A 17782-nucleotide genomic window follows, 5' to 3' on the forward strand; every position below is an offset into this window, starting at 1 on the left:
ATTTCTGAATCTCCAGTTACTAGTGATTGAAAACAGAGGGTTTGTATGGTGTGTATGGATAGAGAATGTAGTAATTGTTATTGAACTACGGTGAGCGTTATGCGTTGTTTAAGGCTTCAATTTAGTTTGGGCCTGCATTAATACACGCCGCAGCTTCCTCCCATAATTCGTGTAATTTCAACGCAACGTCCTCTAACTTCTTGCGCTTTATGTTTGTAAAGAAAGTAAACTGCGAAGTACAAGAACGAGACAAGATCAAAGACCAAGTGAACTTTATTTATACTTTCCAATCCTTAGGTCACTCTGAGATTCGTTGGGTTCAAGGTAGTTAACAACACTTGACAGAACTGAATGCAACTACCGTGATCCTTTGCAGGCGTGTCTCAGAGCAAACTAAGCATTGTTATTTGGAAAGAATTCCTTGTAACCGTCTGACAGATCTTGGATGTTATTTATTTTCCCTACAAAAGCATGACCAGATTGACAGTCAACCCTTATTAACAGAAAATCGTCACAAAATCCATTACATCGTTTACACCAAATAAATTGCTCGGAGAAGAACCACTATCTACAATCGAAGACACAGTATGTACACTTTACAACTATTATAACTGTACAATTTCAAAACAAATTCGTCATAGACAAAACCTATCCTAACTGAGGTCGTGTTTTACTTGCTCTAAAAAGTTTTGAACATCCTCAATGGAACATTTCCAAATCTTTTTCTGTTCAAACGGTTGATAACTTTTATGCCGAGTTCTACTGGAATCAATCATTAACAGATGGTTGGGTTGGCTGAAGTGTTGCACGTTCTACTTGTCTGACAAAACTTATTGCTCAATGTAAGGAGATGAACCATCTTAATTGTAAAAAAAACTCTGCGATAGTGTTTTATTGGGAGACTTGGCAATCAAAATCAACAATCTTAGTGATGTTCCAACCGTTTGCTCCTTACAGAACATTACCTAATATTTCATGCAATGGCAAACATTGCAACATTTTTCACAAATTTCAAAAACGTTCTTAAGGTTTAAGTAACCTTTAGTATTTTAGCTAAATACTTCGTGTTGTAGGACGGCATTGGAAAACGAAAATTGTAAATGTCATGTCGAAATCTACTAGCTGTTTCCACGCATGCGTTCACGTCACACATACACAGAACAGCATGGCCTCTCAACAAGGACTTCCCGCGAGAGACATGCTTTGACTAAGAAACCACTGAGTAAGGACGAACTGACAAATAGTCGTTTCTTCGTTTGGCTATTCGATTCCAAAGCCCTCGGCGTTGGAAATTGCAATAGTGAGCTTTTGTTTGAGAACTTTTCGGTTCTTGTACGGAGGAAGACAAAGCTGGTTGAAGCATGTGTGAGACATTGGCAACCTGCAGAGAAACGATAAGAGAGAAATGTTGAGCGTCTTGATGTCGCGTCAAATTCCAAGAACATTCAGCACAATTCAGTGAGACAGGTAAGTATTGCAGTTACTGAGGAAAACTTGTGACGAAAAGATATGATAATTTAGTATTTTCGAGTGGTAAAAATATTGGTTTTTAAAACGAGACAATACAATTTTAATAATCCTCTTTCGTCATTTTCTTTTTTATTATATAGACAAGTTTGCTATTTGCACAAACACCCGTGAAACGTGGGAAATGACGCGCGCGTTCACCGAAAATGGATCGCGGAGACGCATCAATTTTTAGCCATTATAACAAATACTTTATTGAACTTCCTTCTTCGGTCCGTATTGGGAAATAGTGGTCTCGTTCTTTTTTATTGCAAGTTTATGGACCGAGCCGAAATCCGGCAGACCTCGCTAGGTCAATAACACGTATGTATCTCGACTTACATGCTAGTACTGTGAGCCACTTCCATGCGGATTATCTTGAATTCCATCTCACCCATGCCACCGATCGGAACACGGTCACTACCCGTCGCAAACAGAAGCAGCTTTTTCTTCAGTTCCAGAGAAAACGACAGAACCACATCCCAGAAGTACCTAGCAGAGTTAATAGGACATTCAGGTAAAACACCCAACTTTCTAACACTAAGATTACTATTCATACACGCAATTGAATGGAATCTGGTCAATTAAGAAAAAATATCATATCTCAAGGCTTTGGGTCGACTTCGGAAATCTTCGGAGCTAGACTTGCATCTTTGACAGTGTTCAGGATATCATCCAGAATTTTCGGTACAATTTTGCCCCTGGCGAACAAAAAAATTTACGAACAATGTCCTCTACTACAACCAATTGAAATTCGTTTATTTTGCTCTCAATATTATTACGGATGTAGTATTAAACATGGAGGGCAAAAGTACTCATTCCAACAACAAAAAGTGGTTTAATGCGGCAGTTTCCCCGATTGTCTCAATATTTTTTTTGCGTAATGATGATATTACGTATAAATAACTATATTTTACAGAAACTAAGAGAAGAACGTCACCAACCTGATGACAGGATCGTTCTTCGTGTAGCCATCATAAACTGTCACTTTTCTCAGTGCATCCATATCAAGCTCAGGGTTCCCACAGACTAACATTTCTACTTCTTCAGGACGTAACATCTGCATGGAACACAATGACAATATAAATACGTATAAACATAACGTATTTATTAATCAGCAATTTATCATCAGGATGCTTTCAGTTTGTTTTGATTTTCTTGTGAGTAGGCTTATAAAGGAGAATTCACGCCAGTAACAGAAGACAAAGTACTAAGGAATGAGAGAATAAGCCATCAAATACATCTTGGAAGACTTCATAACTAAAAGCTGATGAAGTTTCATAGGCAAGCCGACAGGAGTTTGCTTTAAGAGAACAGTGATTCAAGTTTACACGGAAATTCTCTGTGCTAAATCCGATTTAATCAATCTCAAGATGACACAAAACGATTGATACTAACGATGAGGGCATTGGAGGCACACACACTGTGGAAGCCATGATAAAACGAAGCGAACTGCTGGTATATGGACTTGTTCAGCAGATAATCCACGTAAAGATTCACGTATTCTGAAAAACAAAGGGTCAAATTTTATTTATGGGTTAAAAAATCTTGCGTAAACATTTGCGAGACACAAACTCGAACAAACTTTCATATAGAATCATGCATTTGTCTACGGCGAGACAATCACATCAAGCATAAAACTCACTCTCCATACAACGGATTTCCGATGCTTTTCCGAAATAACAATAAGTTAGCTTTAATTCTAAGGTTCTTGAGCTTTTCAGCTGGCTTCATAGTGCCCTGACCAATCATAAGTGTTCTCCTCTCAGCCAATCAAAATCAACTAACACCAAGTCTGAGTTACTTTTCCCGCGCTTACACGAGTCGTCAACTTTTATGTTTCAGCTTTGAGGTTTAATTAACCTGACGCATTTTTCACAGCCATTGTAGATGGCTCTGCATTTTTTTTTTTTTTTTTTTGCCTAAAGCAAGAAAAATCAGTAGATTCTACAGATGACTTACTAACTTAAAGAACCTCCGTTTACTGCAAACTAGAAACGGAATGCAAGAAGCCGTTCCTTGTAATTTTTGTTTCAACGTGTAGTGAACATTTGCTAAGAAGCCCATCGCCCATAAGACAAATTTACTTAAAACCACAGGGCTTATTGAGTAAGAATTTTAGGCAACAGCAATTTAATACCTTGTCTGTTTTCCTTTGTGACCGGAATCTTGTCACCCTTGGGCTTGAGGTTGTGGGTGACAACTTCACCAAACACAGTGAAAGAAATCTGAGGAATTAAAACAGCGTTACTCTCAGCCACGAATGAAGCAACCATAAAAGGCAGGTGGCAGTATAATAAAGATGGTAGAAACATAAATAATCAGATAGACACCCTTAAGTTAGCAACACAAACTCTGTCTACGTGTATGTAGTTGTGGCCTTTTAAACGGGAAGGAATAACTGACCTGGAAAGTTTGGCAAAGATCTTCTTCTACATCTCCCTCATATTCCAGGAGCTCCTTGAGGCCTCGCCCAAGATCCTGCAAAACAGTGAGAAATTAATATGTAGCACACAGATATCAAGTTTTATTAAAATAATAATTACTACTATAGGCAACTTAGTGCTACATGCCTCATTGGCTATCTAACATCTCTTATAATCCATCAAATATTTTCACTCGCGTGCCATTGGTTTAAATGCGTCCCGTGACTGAATATTTCCCAGCTAAAACTGGGGAATATCCAAGTGATATTTCCCATTTTTCAAAACCGTGTGTTTTGTGAAAAATATTTGAAGGATAATAGACGTGATAGCCTCCATTTGGCGCAAAAATATGCTCGGATATTTGTCGTTGGACATTATCTGTACCTCCAAGCTCTCTCTTGCTTCTGGGAAAAGATAATGTCCCGGACAAATATCCGAGCATATTTCCGCGCCAAATGGACGCTACTGTTCATATATCCAACTCGTGCTCATGGAATAACTGTTCATTAAACCGGCAGTCATATTTATTTGCTGATTATTCAGCAGACTTACTGGCATGGTATCCATCAGGTCTTGAAGTCCTAGTTGTGCAAGACCAACTGAAGCATTAGGATTATGAAAAGGAACAACAGCTGGGTTCAAGAGCTTCTTGTAACAACAAGGAGGAAATCTAATGTCCAAAATGATGCTGTTATAAACTGCCAAGCCCATTAGCTATCACATTGTTAAGAAATAATATATTGTTCATGATTATCTCATGTAGTTATTCTGACTCTTCAGTAATAAGTTTACCATTAATAATTTAATACATGAATGTTAAAGTGTTCTCCATGCTAAAAAGGATACAACACCAACTAAGTTGAATTCAGAGTCATTGTCCATACATGTTTTACTAAACCAGTATGTTCTTGACTTCTCATTATAAGTGAACATACCTGAAATATGAAGTAGATGGAGCATTTCTTAGTGTCAAATTTTACTTGCAATTTTAATGCTATTTTATTTCACGCATTTGTCAACAAAATTGGGGGTGAATTAATTTATTAATAAAATTAAAAATATATTAAAACCACAACATAAACATGTACATTTCAAACATCTGCTACTGTGTACTGCAATTACAAAATCAAATCAAATCAAATGAGTTGTATGTTCCTATGAGAACATAAAATGTTTACAAAAGGGACATATTAGACAAAGATTGGGGAGGGAACACATAAACTACTTACTCCTTATACGTGTAACTGATGAGATCACACTTGAAAGTGTGAAAGTGCTAAGACAGAAAATAACTAAAGCTTTTTTCCCCTTCAGAATGATAGGAACAAAAAACAGGACTCTAACTTAGTCCCAATGGACTGCTGAAAAAAGAGGTGACAGAGGGAGTATGACATAACTTTTTTTTGGACAGTAATTTCTTACCATACTCTGGTCTAAAGATTCTTCTAATCAGCAGAAGGAACCACTCCTTTGTTAGCCCACCCATGTCCAGTCCTGGTTCACCTGCAAATGTCACTTTTAGCTTCTTCTTCAAGTCTCTTTGCTTGCGAGAAATCTAAAAAAAGTTGAAAACATGGAATATCTTAATAAAATACATCTATTGACCAAGTAATTCCTAAAATTAAGGAGCATCATCTCTTTGTTAGTATTAATGTCAAGAGAACACATGATGTAAGTTTGGATGTAACTTAATTTAGTTCAAAGATTTACACACATGTCTAGCCACTGCAAACACTGATTACTGAATTTAAGTGTTCACCTGCTGAAAAATGATGGTTAATATTATTATAAGATCACATGCAACCCATTAATATCAGACAAGACTTACCTCATTCAGTGAATCAGAAATCAAGTGAGACCGGCGCACTTTGATGTTGAGAAAGAGCATTCCCATGTCTGGCATTTCTCTCCTTTGAACTTTTGCTACCAGACTTTTCTGCTCATAAGAAACAAGAATAGGAATGACAGTTATCAACAACTTCCATTTTTATGCACAGGACAACAAACTAGAAACTTAAGTTATCACTCTAGCTACATTGTGTTTATCTACACTCAACTGTCAGAAAGAAAATATTTGTCGCCTACAGTGCATACTAAGAATACTTTATACTAAACAGAAATCAATTTACAACTGAGTATTGTAAAACCAAACCATCAAATAAATCACTTTGGCCAATCACAAAGGACACAGGCAATTCAGTGAACCAATCAAACCTCAAAGCAAATTAATGTAGCCAACCCAACACATGGGAAAACCTGTTTGGGTGATTAGATGACAAAGCAGTGCAAGTTTTTTAAGCCAACTGCTTAGCATAGCAATGCAAAACCAAAGCAAATGGCAAATACATTTCACACTCAAGTGAAAACCTCTCTATCCATATCCATGTCGTTTACTTAGCAAGCAAATCTTCAATTCTCATGCAATTCAGTACTACCAACGTCTTAAGATAAACAAGGTGAAAAAAGGCACTGTAAGTTTTCTTTAAGAGATATTCTTGCCAAAATGGAAAATAAAAAGAAGCGTCAATAATATTTAAGCTTAAATAATTTCCTAAAGATGAAACTCATGCTTGCCAAACAGGCGGGTGATCGATGATTTGTACTCGCCAGACATTTTTCACACTTACATTGGCGATTGGGCGAGCTCTAATTTCCAACACTGTATTTAGGATTTGAAACAGTGTGTCCCAGTTATGTATACAATATATAAGTACAGCCAGGAAAGTTAATGAAGACTTTCAGATGAATTTGTCTGGTTGTCTCCATAAAGTGGATGCCAATGAAATATAAACCCAGGCAGTCTTTGAGAAAATAATGCTTGCATACATGTACATGCACACATTGCTCAACACCAACTCAGAATGAAGCAAGTGTTACTAACGAGGAGTGAATTTCCTGGCAAAAAAAAACAACTGCCGTGAAGAAAAATTACAAAGACAGGACCACTGGTTATTAACCAAAGATGCATAATGTATTCCAAACTGGGAAATGTTAACTTACCCTAGCCATGACGATCATTTGTGACTCAGAATCCTTTTGCATGATGTACCGTTTGGCTGCTAAGCTTAGAATGAATGGATACTGACAGAAGGAGAACTTGCTAAAACCAAAGAGAGAACAATATCTGTGACAATCATCTTTCACCGGTCGATGAGTTAACGGTGATTCAATGCAAGCTTTTGTACGCAAGCAAACACTGCTGGACTAATTTTCTCAAATGCCACAGAGAATTTAATCATGAATTTTGGGCATTGATTGTAGCATCAAGTGATAAAGAGTAGTTATAATGACCAGTCAAAATCTAAGCGCTGGAAACTGTTTTGAGCCCCTTTATAACATGGAAAATGTTTTCTATTTCTTAGGTAAAATGTATAATATCAAACACTGTTTTCAAGCATATTTGCCAAAATTTTTCACTTGTTATATTTTCTTATTATTTTTTGTTTGTTGATGATATTCATAATCTTCAGTGACCCCATATCATGAAACATCCACTCACCCAGGATTGGCTCCAGGATTTTGCCATGAGTAGTATTCATTCATGAGATCAATGTGGTCAAGGGATTGATTATAGAAATAGCTGTGATTCACAAGAGGAGGAGTAAACAGCCAATTGGATGCATCTGATGAACAAAGCAAAGTATTATTATTAAATATTTATTATTATTAACAAATGTAACCACTAAAAACTGAAAAACTAAAACAATCAATTCAAGGTGAACTTTCCAATCAATCGTTTTATCATGTGCCATTATGAAGCTGATTTTTTGGGGGGAAAAAGGTCTCTTTTAAAAATACTCTTCCCCCTCGTGAAATGGCAAATTAAGATGTTACCCTTAATAAAAGATTTATTAAATTTCTATTTTGAGTATGTGTACATGGTGTCAAATATTCTTATTAACGAAAACTCAAGAAATCACAACAAGCAAATTTATACATGAATGACAACAAATAAACAAATCAAATTGATTAAGGTTTAACAAGTTTCACTCCATGGCTCTACATGTATATTTTCCATTCTTGTTCAAAAAGATAAATATTAGTGATTTATTGGCTAACATTTACTAGTTAAGAATCAAAAGTTAATTTTAATTAATTAATATTCACTTTTTAAACATTCACCAGAAAGTTTACTTTGTTAAAGGCCAGCTTTAAGAATTAAAAGCAATCTTTTTTGAATTAATGAAAAAGAAACTTAAAATATCTATTAAAGTATTTAATATATAAATACAAAAAGATCTGATTCAACAATTACTTTTCACAAAATAATTTAATATTTAATAACAATGGGTTTAACCATACTTAAGAGTGCTAGAACTTTTACGGCAGACGGAATCCACCAAGTACATTTCTCATCTGGAGGCAGTTCATTGCTTTTCGTTGGAAACAGACGAACACTAATAAACTTTAAGGAAGAAAGAAGTCTTGTTACTGTCAGAGAATGTAAGACAGTTGAGTGTATAATCTTCAATAAAAATTAATTTAACACCTGTTTGTTTGCTGATTGGGATATGAAATAATTCAGAGCAGAAGAGGGTTAATTATTCTGTAGTTTGTTGGAAACAATAATTAATAGTAATGTATAGTACTTATTATATTGTTCTGTTTTGTTTTAAACTCATAATGTTACTTTATTCTAAAGGTACAGGATGGTGTGTTTCCTTTGCTTTACCTACCACTCAGGTTATAAGCTTTTACTCAATCATTAACATCAATACTTAGTACAGAAGACAAGCATGTACCTTCTCTATACAGTCTCTTTTTAAATCTTCAAAGCAACAATTACCCCAGCAGTACATTAATTGTATTATGTAACAATCACTTAGCAGAACATTAGTTATACAAAATATTCTGACACACTTTAATAGACTATTTCTGAGTTGCCTTTTGACTCTGTGTCAAAACAAGTCTACATGCAAAACCATTCACATATGAAAATGAGTTCTGCCTACAAGTTCATTTTCATGTAAATCAAACTCGTTTTCATAAGAAAGGTTTTGCACAAGGACTCATTTTGAAACAGAGGCACAAGGGAACTTGGAAATGGTCTATTTGGTACTCTTGAAAATGATAGTGGAGCTCCTGCACGCCAAAGGCGCGCAAGCAGAGCCCCATACCTTAGAAATGTGGTAACCCATCGATCTGAAAAATTTTGGTTGTCACGTGACTGTCCGTACGTACATACGGCTGTCCGTACACCAAGACCTTCAAAACTAAGAGAGTAGCACCATTACCATAGCTACATCTTTGATTTTGTGTCCCCGCCATTGCTAATTGACAGCTGTCAAAACAAGCTATCTGCTGACCAGTGTCAGGTGACTATATCGCAGGCTCAAGTTTAGAGCTCATCGAGGTTGCGTGTTTTTTTTTTAAGTTGACCGCTGACCAGTTACTGGTGTGCCGATTGGATCGCGGGCTCAAGTCACGTTATTTCTCTGAGGGAGAAGGAAGGAGTACTTGCAAAGGCAAAATTTTGGCGCAAACTAACCCCTGGCGCATTGTTGAGTTTTCTTTTGACAAATTCCTTGTACAATGGTCTCTTGGAAAGTCCCTAATATATTGCGTACGTAATTTCTACAATCTTGGTTAGGATTGTTGGGTATAGTTTGTTAAAATTTAATTGGAAAAAATAGCAAAACCATACGCTGAACAATTACACGCTCACAATTGATCATTTTTTGAGTTTCTGATCCAAGAAAAAAATAATTCTCTCTTTCCTTTATCGTCAGTTATTGCAATCAGGAGCTCTGCTTTTAGGCTTCGCTAAATCTATATATTAAACAATACCTGCTGTATTCTTGTTATAGTGGCCTTGAAGGTATTAACGGGAAATCTAGAAAAGGACAATAAATAAATTTATTGTAGTTTGCAGTTGAACCTTTCCACAATGGCCTACTCGGGAACAAAGGTAAGTGGCCATAATAGAGAGGTGTCCATTATGGGGAGGTACAGCAGGGGTGTAACATGACACAGACCGTTTTTGGGGGTGCAACTTTTTTTGTCTTAAAGAAAATGCTTATTTTAGCTTACAAATACTTAACGCATTCAAACTATATCAATGAATAAGACAGAAACTAGACAGAAAGAGAGACCAATGGCGTGTGGTCGGATCAAGTTTGGTAACCTTTTTACCATAAAAAATGGGGTTTTGCTTACACTGTTCATCAGTCACTGATTAAGTGGTCATTGTTGACAGGTTATTTTGGCAGTTGGTACCCATTTTAGATGCAGTTGTGGAGAGGCGGCCATTGTAGAGAAGTTAAAATAAGAGTGAGTGTATGGACTGTCAGCTGGGACCAAAAGAGTGGCTGCTGTAGAGAGGTGGCCTTTAGTGAAGATTCAGCTGTTTTAACTGGGTTTTATATACCAATTTTTTTAACCAAAGGACCATGTTGTTCATATAGTGTGATCATCTGGGTGAGGGTAGTTCTGAAAAGAACTGTTGTTAGTGACTCACATTTTGACAATCTGAGTAGAGGTCATCTTCAGAGTCAAGGTCAATGTCAGTCACCAAGAGCAGTTCTTTTAAGAACTAACCCTAACCCGGCCAATCACACTATAGATATGAACCACTGATACTCCTGGGTTCAAACCATTTACTAAAGGACCATGTTGTTGTTAGGTAAGTCTGCATACAAGCCAAGAGGTGCATCAGGCTGGAGCTTATCCTGGTTTCTGTAGCATGAAGTGACCAAGAGTATGTCCCCCCTGGATGGGATACTAGTCCATTACAGGGTTAATCCCCAGTACTAAATTCACCATTACCCATTTATACACCTGGGTGGACAGAGGCACTGTGAGAGTTAAGTGTTTGCCAAAGAACACAACACAATGTCCCTGGCTAAAGCTAGAACCCACACCACTTGATTCAGCGACGAGCGCACTAACCATGAGGCAACCACACCTCCACAATGTTGTTATTGACAGTATTTTAAATACAGTTGAACCCCACTATTTTGTCTTGGGGTAAACAAAAAATAGTTTGAAATAGTGGGAGTTCAAAATAGCTGATAATAAATGACAGACAGGCAAACCAAAGGGAAATGGGTTTGAGTTTGAAATAGCAGGTCCAACAGTTCAGGCATACAAGGTTCAACTGTTTTACCTTCTGAACCAGTGCACAAGATACTGATGCTCCCCATCTGTTAGAGAAGACACTTGTCGTAGAAGATGAGCAAAGATTACGTAAGTTGAGGATTTGTTGAACTGAGGATTCTGAAATGATAAAAATAGTGTTGCACGTACTTCAAAGGACTCGAAAAGTGGTTTGTGTGACTTAACCGTATTAATCCTGCTAAACTAGACGCACATAATATTTTTCCTTAAGGTGGCTTATTGTACTATGAACGGTTTTGAGAGATGTTTTTGTAAAATGTTCCAAGATGTTTTTCCATGCTTTGATCTGTCTGCCAGTACTGTCTGTAACCATCAAATGCATCATTTTAACAATACACTGTGTAATAGCTCAAAATCTGTCTCATCCTGTGCTCATTGATTTTTAGTAATGACTTGCATTTGGAAGACAGCACATTATTACCTGTAAAAGGATTGTGTATGCTCTAAGATCATCTTTTGTTCTTTGTCTGTACAAGGTGAGAAAACAAACCAAAATCAATGATTTTAATTTTTATTATATAAAAGTGTACAGTTCCCAACTATATGGGTTAGCCAAGACTGTTTGACCAGAGTTCACATGGTATGTTTGTCTATACCATAATCAACTTTTTGAGTGATTGAAAAATTTAAGATGACTGTGCAATTCCTAAGTTAATACACATTCCTACACAACATACTTATATTCAAGCTACTGCTTGAAAGCCACTTGCTATGATGTAATAAGTTGTGTAGATCACAAAAGATGTAAATTCATTAGATGTTACCTTTTGATGTCTTGCAACAGGCTATTTACCACAGACTTGAGAACATTCTTGTGCACATCTTGAGGCTAAATTATAAAATCAAAAAGGATATCAAAAAAGATATACTAAGAAAAAGGAAAAAAGGCTAATATGTACAACATGAAAGAACTCTATGAAAAGATGTGTCATGTAGAAGGTAATGAGAATCAGAAACCAAAGATCAGCTGTTTCAGATACTATTTCATTCAAAATGGTTTAAGTGACATCCTTAAAGGAACTCAGTCACAGTGTTTTGGTGATGTACAAGATAGAAAAGATAAGATAGACAGAAAAACACTACAGAACGAGATAATAATAAACCATAAAGGAACAAGGATATCTAAGGATGGAGGAGATTAACACAGATTACAAACGACGAACTTAAAAAATATAGATGCGCAAACCATGACATAGCCCAGTGAAGGCAAATTTCTCACTGCATGCCATGTTCACTGTGCAAGTGTCTACAGCTGCCATAATGCAAGCAAACAAATGCAAACTGTAATGAAAAAGGTTATTTAGATTACCACTGTCTTGACACTTCAAGTGATAACATTCAGAGCATTGTTCTTAGCCATGGCTTATAATGGTTTCATGGTTTTCATGTGAGAACTAAGCATAGTCAGATCATCACTTTAAATATTCTTAACTATATTTATGTTGGGTAGACTAGAGGCTTTTTTAATTTCCTCATTTTTTTTAATATACAGTTGCAAAGATCCAGCCTTTAAAAATAAGCACTGTTATACAAATAGCCCTACTGTAGGTTGATTAACCTTTTGCCAGGGCAATATAATTCTGTACTCAAAATGCAAATATAATAAACCACTGCATGAACATATTTTAATTAAAATTACAATTACCAGAGTAAGGACAGTTTCATATGTTATTCTGACAAAGTCATGATCAATACCACTTTCACCAAATTCATCAGCGTTATAGTCATCTTTTCTCTGCAATAAATAACATCAAGTACAACAGAAGTTTATTACACACGCTAGTAAAATATTATAACTGCAACATTCGTGAAAACTGTGTAGTCAAATGCCAGGATGGGAACCTCCAAGGACCAATGTAAATAGTGAAGGTCAAAGAACACGCAACACAGAAGGTGACTCTAGTAGAAGGAAAGTTACATCAGATTATACATCAAGATGATCCCTAGTGGGACAAAGGCCAGGGGCCCACTTCTTGAAGGTCCCGAAAAGTTTTTGTACCTGAGAAGTCGTAGCAAAATCTCAAACCTTATGTCTTCAGAGCTATTTCATGCACGTATTCTTAATATGAACAGAGGTTCTTTTCATACAAGAAGTCTCAGGCGCATACATCTATCTGTCTTAAATACTGATTAACTAAAAATCGCTTTGTCGGCCCGAAAAGTTTGCGGGCTTTTGAGAAACGGCCCCTGATTTCACAAGTTGCACATCAGAAATGAACTTGGAGTAAGTAAATAAGTTATTTGTATTTGCCATACCATGAATACAGCCGTCATCTCAGAAAAAGAATCAAATGTTGTTGTCAAAAATTGAAGAAGAGTTTGATAGTCTCCTGTAGCCAAAGCTGTCCTCATGTCATTTCTGAAATTTAGAAATTTCCCAACTGTTATTTATATTAGTCTTATATGTACATATTTAGTCAAATATTAAGTCAAAAGAACATGAAATCAATAGCAGATTTGCATGTTGTCGTCATTTGACTACAACTACCAGAATTTGTTTTGTTTTTTCTTTATTATCTAAATTTTGTATTCCCAGTGGGGTTTAAATAACAATCGCCCTAATTAGCATAAGGAAGAGTTAAAGTGAAGGATTCTGGAAGTTGTCATCAAATACGCCATCACGCAAATCGCCTATTAAAAACCTAAATTTGTGTAGCTTTTCATATACCTGCCATTATTCAAATCCTTTTGATACAAGAATGTATTTTCTCCCAACTAGCCGCTGATGCGGTATTGCTGTCTCGACATTGCATTTAGTTTATAATATTAAGTTAGAGTAGTCTTGGATTCAAAAGAAATTTAAGGCATTAAGCATATTGCTCATGATCAAACTGGAACAAGTCTGCATTTAAATGTAGAACCCTGTGAGCATATGCATGTATTCATGACCTGGCTAAGCAACATTTAACAGCTGGTCCTGCAGCTGCTGTGACTTCCACATGCTATCTTCTAGAGAGAAAACGTGACCTAACAAGGCAGCAGAAAAGGAATACAATGTATGTGCAACTTAGCATAACTCCACGTCAAATAAAGTATCTTATCTTGTCTTATCTTGTCTTATCTTATCAGAACACATCCAGATGAAGCCTTGTATTTTGTGTGCTAACCTTCATTAACATTATTAGTCCATTGAAAGTACTATGACTTGTATACAAAATTTTAATATGTCATTCAGAAACTGAATTCTCCAGAAAATGTGAGGTACATGTAGATGCAGGGCTCAAAAAATAGTGCTGCCCACTCGTCCAGGACAAGTAGATTTTCCTGCCAGCCAAGAAACAATTCACTCTAACTTGCCCAATGGGTAAGGGGCCAGACAAGTCTTCTGCCAGCTAAATTAAAATAAAGTAAACTAATACTTGCCCAGTGCAAGCAAAATTTGGGAGGTGCTTGTTAGAAGGCCAAGCAGGAAGTGAAGCTTTTTCGGACCCTCTAGATAGCAAACAATTTGTAGCAGGTGAAGAGGAACATTCACTACCTTCCAAAATAGAGAGGGACATTAGTATTTCCACCAGAGCCCGCCATTGCGGAAATCCCGCATTACAATCAGAGATGGCCCCCAGAAAAACGAAAAAGGGTCAATTTGGCCCTTTCCATTTACAAGACTGCAGGCTTAACATAGGCATAATATTTTAAAAGTCATCCAGGGCTCAAAATTGTGATCGATACCGTTGCCAATGCACCTAACATTTAATCCTTGGCGACCAAAACTTCTGGTTTAGTCGCCATAATACGGCATAATGGAGACTACATTTCTCTGTGTTGGCAATCAGTAACAGTTATTTTGTCACACATTATGACCTAGAAAATCATATTGAAAGATCTTTGCTTCTAAAACATTCAGCATAAGAAAAGTCAATCCGTGCTTTTGCTTTGCTGTATTGATTCTCTCATATCAGAAAACTTCCAAATGGCTGAACGTGTTTGAAATCGCCCTATAATGCATTGCAAACCCTTGATCATTGACTACCTCATGTTCTCTTGTAATGCACGGATCCTTCATACTAGTATCTGTTTCAAAAGAAATTTTATTGAGTAGAAACACTTCAAAAACCACTAACTATAAATTTTATCATAGATCCTAATAAACTGCTTTATTTTCCTTGGTACCCTGATGCATTTTTTCATTCTGTAGCTTTCAATTTATTAGCCCCTTTCCTAAAATATTGGCCCTAAAAAAGATCTTAAGGGGCTACTTTGGCCCTCAAGTAAAATTTTCTGGCTGAAACACTGGGATATTATTTTTACACTTTGTCTTTGACTAGATGAAATTAGCCTAAGGCCACTTTACTTTCTCCTGAGTGACTATTAGAATTCAAGGAACCTGGCCTCTACACTATTAAGTATTGGAGTTGAGTTTTAGCCATGGCACATAGCCAATGATCCAACAAAGTTCTCACTCTCCTAAACTTCCACCTACAATATAATGTGTTTCTATGACTCCATGGAGACACTGGAAATATTTTCTGTTTCTTCAACAACAATTTGATAACCGAAATGTAAATCAATCCTGCTTTACACTGAAATAAACATACACCTGTAGAGTCCAATACATACATGTATGATAATAAATTCCTGTCTTAGAAATTTCTAGTGCTACCTGCAGGTTAAAACTTAAAAATGACTAATGGATCTTAAAGTAGAGTACATTAAACTCACATGTATTTAAATTCCTATTTTATTTTTATTTTACTTCAGACCAGTGAAAAGAATTCAAGCAAAAAAGTGATAACAATCTGAACATATTAACCATTCTAAAATTCAAAACCATATTTATATTCTTTTTCAAGGTGAAACACGTGACAATTTAGGAATAAAGACAATCATATTTATTCTAGAAAAATATAAAACACGTTCACAGTTTATTGTAAGAAATACCTTCGATTGAAACTGTAGTTTTAAATAAACAATACTACATGATGTAAATATTTCTCCCTTCGCCCCACGATCGTGAATACTACAGTTTGATCAACTTAAGCTTAATTTATTATCATTAATTTTTCTTCGCTTTCAGATCGCCTGTATTAGGGACAATGCAAGCCTTAAGGGGTGACAAGCGATTTCAATCGCTTAATCTTTTCGTCACGATCAATGAAAGAAACAAAAGTGTTAAATGAAGCTGGTGAGTGCTAACTTTTGTCTGAGTGCTTGTAAAACCACAAAGCATGCATGACCTCATATACCACACAACAAGGAAATGATTCAATTTACCTTAGCGACAGCGCGTTGTCGTATCGTATCTTCTTCTGCGGCTCTTTCTCCGGCTCATTTCTTGAACGACTGCTACGACGAACAACCACTTCACTGTCCGACGAAGTCGCTTCAAGCCGTTGATGTTGCGATTTCGATACTGACAGAAGTTTGCATTCGCCATCTTCAGGATCTTGTTTTAACAGCAAGCTTCGTTTCTCTTTACCTCGATGCAAAAGAGCCGTCCTTTTCTTGTCAGATATCGCAGGTCTTGAAGTTTGCCTTGAAGAAGAGACTCGTTTGCTTTCCTCGTTATCAGAAAGCACGTCCCCAGTAGAATTATTCGCACGGTTACTAGCTTCCATTGCATTTGTGTTGCTGAGGTTACGAGCGAAGCGTGATGAATTTGGTACCCTTGAGTTCAAGGTTTTCACATTCCCTGACCCCGTATCCAAGTTTGTAGCCTCTGTTGTCACGGTTGTCCCTTTCGTAGGTCTCTTTAAGTTGTTCAAAACAGGCCTATCGCTGCGTGGAGACAGCGACGGAGAGAGCTTGTTTGAACTCTCTCCCATGTCGCCGACATTCTCGCTACCTCCTTCGATTTCTTCGCGCGTCGAGCTTGGAGAGCCGGAATTTCGATGCCGTGAAGTAAAAAGATTTGCCAAACCACCTAATCTTCTCCCGGGACGCGGCCGTTCTGGATGACTGTTCTGTAACAGCACACATAATTAATCATTACGACGCGAACAGTGAAATAAAATTAAGAAAATGACACAGACAACTCACGACAGTTGTGACTCGCACTTCCTCCTGATCTTCATTCGGATTGAAGAGAGGGTTCTTTATCGGCGGTAGCAGGCGAGTGGAAGGGTTTTTAGCACCCCCACCGGACATATCTCCTACTTAATCATCCATCTGAAAATCTCTCAACAGCACCGATCCAAACCACGGATAAAAAAAACTAAGGAATATGTGAAGATAACTTCAGCACCGTGCATAACATCCGACAGCCATTTTTTTGTTTTTAATTGGCATGAGTGGGTGCGCTCGACCGTGGCATGACACTACAATGTGATTGGTTGGTCACCGGGATGTAAGATGCAATTGGTTGAAGAGGAACTTTTCAGAGACTTGCTTACAACAGGTGTAATAGTTCTCGTCAACAATTTAATCAATATTTCATATCCCACTACTCAATTTTTTTCTCCCTTACCTACAGAATAAACGTAATTACCGACAATTTTACATTATCCGCACAGCTCTGAGAAAACAAGAAAATTTTTCATCCAGAAATTTCCTCGATCACTTCAGCTTTTCCTTGCATGTTTGATTGTCAAGGAAGTTTGACATACTGATGTCGAGTTCATATTTCTAGCCACAGGATATTAGATTTCGTCGCTTTATATTTTCAAAGCAAAAATAAACATTTGCAGGATGGGCGACTGAAATTGACTCCAACCCTCTGCAACTTTTTAGTTCATTCCAGTCTTGTGATGAAACCAAGTGGCCCCAGTTACTTTTCTTTCTCATGAAACGAGCCTCCA

The 17782-nt window shown here is 36.8% G+C and overlaps 1 protein-coding gene across 1 annotated transcript; it reads right to left on the bottom strand.

Annotated features, from left to right (window-relative positions):
• Positions 1 to 255: 255 nt before the first annotated feature.
• Positions 256 to 17602, bottom strand: LOC110041630 (putative E3 ubiquitin-protein ligase HECTD2). The gene is made up of 21 exons (XM_089289479.1): positions 17025 to 17602; positions 16260 to 16948; positions 13305 to 13407; positions 12694 to 12783; positions 11813 to 11877; positions 11470 to 11515; positions 11038 to 11147; positions 9720 to 9765; positions 8235 to 8337; positions 7432 to 7555; positions 6933 to 7032; positions 5761 to 5868; positions 5355 to 5487; positions 4779 to 4867; positions 4485 to 4646; positions 3913 to 3987; positions 3647 to 3734; positions 2905 to 3011; positions 2451 to 2566; positions 1849 to 1998; positions 256 to 1381 (listed from the first exon to the last, which is right to left on the bottom strand). Exons 1-21 carry the CDS (start codon positions 17130 to 17132, stop codon positions 1261 to 1263), a joined length of 2733 nt encoding a protein of 910 aa, XP_089145605.1. The 5' UTR covers positions 17133 to 17602; the 3' UTR covers positions 256 to 1260.
• Positions 17603 to 17782: the final 180 nt, after the last annotated feature.

The sequence above is a fragment of the Orbicella faveolata genome, unplaced genomic scaffold (genome assembly GCF_042242905.1).
Source record: "Orbicella faveolata isolate gen_17 unplaced genomic scaffold, um_ofav_v1 contig_1, whole genome shotgun sequence".
Classification (NCBI taxonomy): domain Eukaryota; kingdom Metazoa; phylum Cnidaria; class Anthozoa; order Scleractinia; family Merulinidae; genus Orbicella; species Orbicella faveolata.